This window comes from Macaca thibetana, chromosome 2 (genome assembly GCF_024542745.1).
Source record: "Macaca thibetana thibetana isolate TM-01 chromosome 2, ASM2454274v1, whole genome shotgun sequence".
Classification (NCBI taxonomy): Eukaryota; Metazoa; Chordata; class Mammalia; order Primates; family Cercopithecidae; genus Macaca; species Macaca thibetana.
In genome coordinates this window covers 160262753-160269390 of record NC_065579.1, presented here as the reverse complement: position 1 = coordinate 160269390, position 6638 = coordinate 160262753, and the positions used below count along the sequence as shown (strand labels likewise).

Sequence of the window (6638 nt, the reverse complement as noted above, 5' to 3'; positions counted from 1 at the left end):
GAAGCCCCCCTTGGGTCAGGGGAGTCACCCCCACATGGCCTTTATGTTTGGCCTGTGCTGGGGGATCTGGGGACATCCGGATGAAGAGGGCTCAAGTCTAGCCATGCATCCCCTCTTCCCAACTGATGCCTTGTTCCTCCCCCTAGCTTGCAGTCTGATACATGCCCACTGCACTGGCAAGGTGACTGCCACCATTCCATGCAGCTCCTGGGCTCAGCAGGGCCCTGTAGTTCTGTGGGTCCCATTGCACTTGAGGAGGTGGTAGTAGAGGCAGAGTTTTCAAACCACAGCAAACAACAAAGGTCTTGCATTCACCTCTCCCAGGGCAGTGAAGCCTGCTCAGTCTAGACTCACACTAGAAACTACTCAATGACTCTCACAGAAAAGAGATCTTCCCAAGGAGACATTTTCTCCTCCTAAGCCAATAAGGTCATCTCACTCACAGTCCACTTCCAGGAACTGACCCCAGATGGACAGAATCTACTTATATCATGACACAGCTGCCAACTTCTCTTGCTAAAGAAGAGAATAACGCTCACAAAATTGCCCCAGATGGTGGTGCAACTGTTTTGGGCCAAGTACTACAACTGAAAAGCATGAACAGGGTTTTACCAGTAGGTTACAGGTTAGTTCATATGAAAATTGCATTCCCTGTTTATTTCTAATAGGGAAAATATTTCTGATGGTATATGATTCCTAAATGAAATGATGCTAACAAATGTTCACAAATTTTGTGAGGGAGAACACAGCAAATTGTAAGATATGATCTGCAGATATCAAACTCATTTTCTTTACTGGAAAACAAGTCTGACTGCCTGGCACGATTATGTTGGGAAAAAATGCAGCTATAGTTCTCTTCATTTGGAATACGAACGTATATCACAAAGCTAACCAGATCACATTCATTCAGTAGCAAACACAAATCAGCTGTGGCTAGCCAACGTGTGTGCAAAATACATTGACATCAACATCAGTATGGTGCTTTCTTGTGATCAAATCCAGGGAAATAGAAACTGGCCATCTAAAACCTAACCACATGCAAAAGAGCATTTATGTTACCAGCAATTTAAAGGAAATGAATGTTCACTGAGGAGTAGCCTATGCTGAACTCTCATTTTTACATGTATTCAACTACATATATGCTGGCTCATCATTGTAAAACTATTAACGGCTGGGTGCAGTGACTCACGCCTGTAATCCCAGCACTTTGGGAGGCCAAGGCGGGCGGATCACGAGGTCAGGAGATTGAGACCATCTGGCTAACATGGTGAAACCCCGTCTCTACTAAAACTACAAAAAATTTAGCTGGGCACGGTGGCACCTGCCTGTCGTCCCAGCTACTTGCGAGGCAGAGGTAAGAGAATCACTTGAACTCAGAGGCAGAGGTTGCAGTGAGCCAAGATGCACTACTGCACTCCAGCTTGGGTGACAGAGTGAGACTCCATCTCAAAAAAAAAAAAAAAAAAAAAACCAAAAAACAAAACTATATTATGATTTATTAAATGTGATTAGGTATCTATGGATCCTTGGTCTGTTATTTTTTAAACGCATAATAAGACCAGGACTTTAAAAAAAAAAAAAAAAAACCCTGTAAAATGTACGTTTTTAAAGAAATAATAGAAGTCACTTTCATTCCAAAAAAATGCTATCTTTATAGAAATACTGTAAACATTTGTTGCAAAAACAATAAATGTTTTTTATTTTTCAAATGTAAACAATACTTAAGTATAAAAGTAAAAACTGAACATTGCATATAACCCCGGTCCATCCCATTTCCTGCAGAAAACCACTATTAACAGTTTTAGGCTTATACTTCTAGATGTAGTTTTGTTTCCTGAAAGTTTCTCTTTTACTAAATACTGTATCTTAGAGATGTTTTGATATCAGTACAGACAGAGATACCTTATTGCTTCATAGTATTTCATAGAACAGATGTACCATAACTTACTTCCTACTGATAAACATTTAGATTGTTCTCAACGTTTCACACATAAGAACAAAACTGCAGCGATTAGTCTTCGCACGCACATCTCTGCATAATATAAGAATATTTCTGAAGATTTCTAGAATTGAATTAACATGTCGAAGGAGCTACATATTTTATATTTTAATATATTGTATTCATCAAAACATTTTTTTCTGGGTTTCTCATTAGATTAGATAAGCTATGTTTTGTTTTGTTTGTCTTAGCTCTTGTTTAACCTCTAGAAAACTAGTGACATGCTCTTGGAGAAGCCCTTCTTACAGAAGGCCAAAGCAGCTGAGAAAGCACAGAGGAAATAATCAAGGCTCACCTGGGAAAGCAACACAGCTTCACCATCATTCTCTTGTCCCTGAGAAAATAAATCAAAACAAACAAGTATATCGAGTGCTGGGTGTTCAAAACCACATGAAGAATTTTTTTTTTAACTTAAAATCTTAAATAGTCTTAAATGATGCAGCAAAATATGCCAATTCAATGTGGATACTTATCTCCTTAGATATGAAATGATTTTATATGGCAGTATTTTTATATTCTACGTTCTTACAAGTTTCACATATTCCATTACTTAAGCATTCATATTTCTCACAAAGACTTACGTTCCTCAGGAGTACAATGTTTTAGAACAAAGAACGCATTCAATAAATCTTTACAGAGTCAGTCTTTACAGAGGACAATTCTCCTGTAGACAGGAGTGAATACATATAAAGGACAAATAATGAGGCAAGGCCCTTGCACCTTTCAGGCATCTGCAAAATGAAGAACTGAATTCAAATTTTGATAGGCATGGCTTTCAGAGAAGTCTGACAGAAGCTGTGCATGAATTTTTTTCTCTTTTACAGTTCCCTTCTTACTTAAAAGAAAAAAAATTCCTGAGGTGGCTTAGGGATACAAACTATGGAGAGAGATGTGGGTGGTTCTTTCAAGTGCACAAAAACCAATAGTCTCCCTCCTGGAAAAATTCTCTGATGCTGAGGAAGATATTTCCTGTGGCCAAAAGATTTTCTTCACTAGTTTTTGTCACAATGTCTTTTCCCTGTTTAAGTTCTCTGACGTTGACTGATGTGGGCCCACTTGCAAAAGTCCTTCCCACATATCTTATAGAGTTTATCTCTGGAATGAATTCTTCAATGCCAAGTGAGGAAGAGCTGCAGGTCACAGCTTTCCTACTGTCACTGAATTCAGAGTGCTTCTCTTCAGTGTGGCTCCTTATGTATCAAAGAAAAAAAAAAAAGAAAGAAAGAAAACCCACAAATTCCCACATCATTTGCACTCAACGGCTTTTTTCTCCCGAGTGGATCTTACTAAGTCGGGCAAAAGCAGAGTGGTAGCCAAAGGCCTTTGTACGTTCAAGGCACTCGTAAGGTTTCTCTCCATTGTGGCTCCTTGTGTGTAGAGTGAGGGAATAGCCATAGTAAAAACCTTTCCCACATTCTTTACACTCATAGGGCTTTCCTGCAGGGCGGGCCATGCTATGTCGGAAGAAAACAGAGTGGTAGGTGAAGGTCTTCCCGCACTCACTGCACTTTGCAGGGCTTCTCTCCGGTGTGAATCTTCATGTGCCGGGTTAAGGAAGAGTTGCAGTAAAAGGTTTCCCCACATTCTTTGCACCGAAGAGTTTTTCTCCTGTGTGGGTCATACGACGCTGGATGAAGACAGAGTGATAGCTGAAGGTCTTTCCACACTCGCTGCACTCATAGGGCGTCTCTCCAGCGTGAATCCGGTGGTGGCACAGGAGGTGCGACCTGCGGTTGAAGACCTTCCCGCACTCCACGCACTTACAGGGCTTCTCCCCTGTGTGAATCCTCGTGTGTCGAAAGAAGTCGATCTTTTCACGAAAGGCTTTTCCACACTCCTGGCATTCATAAGGCTTCACCCCAGCATGAATCTGATGATGTCGAACAAGGAGGCTGTTCTTGTTAAACACTTTCCCACATTCCTTGCATTTGTAGGTCTTCCCCTCACGAACCAAAGTGTCTTTACTTGTTCCCTGGGAGTCACATTCACGGGGATTGTCTCCTGTGGAGACCGGCTCCTGTAAAACCCATGAGTGCAGACCATCACCTGTCCCCCAGACCATCGCGTTTAGGACTCACCTTCCTCCAGAAAGTCTCCGTGTGGGAGACGGTAGCCAGACTCAAGCGCCCCTTCTGCATTTCCAACCACTCTTTCCCACACTCACCTCAACCTGGAGGAACTTCTGGCTCCCTGAGTTAGTCTTTCCAGGGACAAGGCTGGCTGGCCTTGGTTTTTACTTTGTCACCTGGACAGCAGTTTTGGCAAAGGTGTCTTCTGCTCTTTTATCGCTGCTTCAGCTGGTAGGTCAACTCCGGTTTGCACGCCCCAGTGACGAGGGGTCTGCAGGTCTCTGGTGTCACCTCCTAGTACAGGGTCCTCTGGGGCGGGTCCAGCTGCTCCCACTTCTTACAGGTTAAGATCATAGACATGTCCTGCATCACTGCCTCAGATGTTTTGTCTTGCAAGGTAGCAAGACAAAAGGTTCACGTGACACCCGTATCCGCATGCGCAGAGAGTACTTCCGACTACAGATACCAGAGAGCTGCGTGCGGCCTCCGCCAGCCGAACTACAAGTCTCAGCGGTTTCAGTTTCATTTTTTAATTCCTGGGAATTTAGCCCTCAATTCTTCTAAATTGAAGTTGATGCCGGTTGTGTCAGGGAGGACCTGCGACCTTGTGCACAAACATGCGCATGAGAACATGCATGTAAGGAACTTGTTCATGCAGGGTGTGGAGAGAGCGTGTCCTACTTACACTTAGTTTTACCCGCTGACCCCATGATAAACTGTACCGAGGGGCTGGGCATTAAAGTCAATCCAGTCGAAACAGTGTGGAGAAGACATGGAAATTCAGGGTCTCTTTTATGTTGTGGAGGGTTCTGTAATTAGTAAAATCACTTTGGAAAAGTTTGGTCCTATCTCCTAAAGGTCTTTCCAAAACAAAGCTTTCCAAGATGTACCAGGAAATGTGTTCCAGAATGCTCACATTAGCGAACACCTGGAGAGAGTTCAGGAAAGAGGATGGCCACTACACAGAATACAACACTGTTCAGCCGCCTGGGACTGCTGCCGTCCAGTACTGCTCCCCGGGGAGCCAGGGAAGCATCACAGTTTATGTTGCAGAATCCTCAGAAATGAAGGGCACAGCAGTACTAAATCGCTCTGGAGCTGGTAAGGAGTGGAAGCCATCATATGGAGATTGGTGGCAGTGACTTGAGCTTTGAGCAAGACCCTGATCCACGCCCTCCCCTTCCCAAAATGCAGCTGGTTTTTAAAGTGAAGAGAGGATCGTGGAACCAGGGAATGAGAGGCAAATTGGAAGGTTCTGGCCAGTACTGAAGAAGAGAACTGATGGTCACTGACATCTGGACCCCTCACTCCACCCCTCTTTGCTCTTCCTAGCAGCTGTTTGGAATGTTCCTCTCTCAGAATCTAATCAGCTCAAGAGGAGAGACCCAAAGACACTGATATTGCAGTTCTCCCAGTGAGGTGGCTTGACGGGTTGACTTTTAGCGAATACTTATACTTTGTTTTATTTTTCTTTCTTCTGTGCTGGCCAGAAACTCTATGTACTATATTGAAAAGAAGAGGTGCTATCAAATGCCATTTTCATTTTGCTGATTAAAAAAAATTCTAATGTTTCATAACTAAGAATGTGTGTAGTGTGAAATTTTGCTGGTATCACCAACTTGATTACTTTTATAAGATGTAAATATTGGGGCCAGAGAAATAAAAGAGCAAGCAGATATGCTAACTGGAAAATCCAACAGAGTTTTCTCACCCAAAGTATTTGGAACAAGTCAGTACAGTCACAATACAAGGCAGAAGGCTCAGCTGTGTTGTCCAGACAGCAAGACTCTCCCCAAGATGGGAGGCAATAGTGGATGGCAATAACTTAGGCAGCTATGCATGAGCTCTTCTGAATAGGTTCTGAACTATCTTACCAGGGACAATGTCCCCATCAGTCTCAGGACGCTGCACATTTGATGGTGAAGTTCTCTCCAGCAATGATTCTCAAAGTGTCATTCCTGGTCTCTGTTTTGTTCATTTTTAAGAGTTAAAGAGCTGGGCCCGGTGGCTCACACCTGTAATTCCAGCACTTTGGGAGGCCAAGGCCGGCAGATCACAAGATCAGGAGTTTGAGACCAGCCTGGCCAACATGGTGAAACCCAATCTCTACTAAAAATACAAAAATTGGCTGGGCGTGGTGGTGCGTTTCTGTAATCCCAGCTATTCAGGAGGCTGAGGCAGGAGAATTGCTTGAATTGGGGAGGCAGAGGTTGCAGTGAGCCAAGATGGTGCCACCACACTCCAGCCTGGGCAACAGAGCAAGACTCTATCTTGAGAAAAAAAAAAGAGTTAAAGAAAGGCTGATCACTAAATACATGCGATCTAACCATGATCATGTGGGAGGTTAAAAAATGAGTTAGTTTTGTTTCTTGGAAATGTCTATTTTTTTTTTCTTTAATGAATTTGTCTTTCAGCATATGGTTTTAATGATATAAAACCGCTCCTAAAAATGATAAAAAATTTCTCTCATTTGAGCTGTCAGTAGCAAAGCTTGCAAGTAATGTGAATATCTCAGCAAAAAGTTGGTACAAATTAAGTCATATCGATAACAATGCCCAGAGTCTGCTCTC

At 42.9% G+C, this 6638-nt stretch overlaps 1 protein-coding gene across 1 annotated transcript; it reads right to left on the bottom strand.

The window, feature by feature from the left end:
• Positions 1-1627: 1627 nt before the first annotated feature.
• On the bottom strand, positions 1628-4144 carry ZNF80 (zinc finger protein 80). The gene has a single exon (XM_050781970.1). The coding sequence runs from the start codon at positions 4059-4061 to the stop codon at positions 3549-3551; it is 513 nt and encodes a 170-aa protein (XP_050637927.1). The 5' UTR covers positions 4062-4144; the 3' UTR covers positions 1628-3548.
• Between the last annotated feature and the right edge of the window lie 2494 nt (positions 4145-6638).

Bases quoted from the DNA above. Each gene is read 5' to 3' on its own strand.
- ZNF80 (XM_050781970.1), bottom strand. From the start codon at position 4,061: ATGGTCTGGGGGACAGGTGATGGTCTGCACTCATGGGTTTTACAGGAG.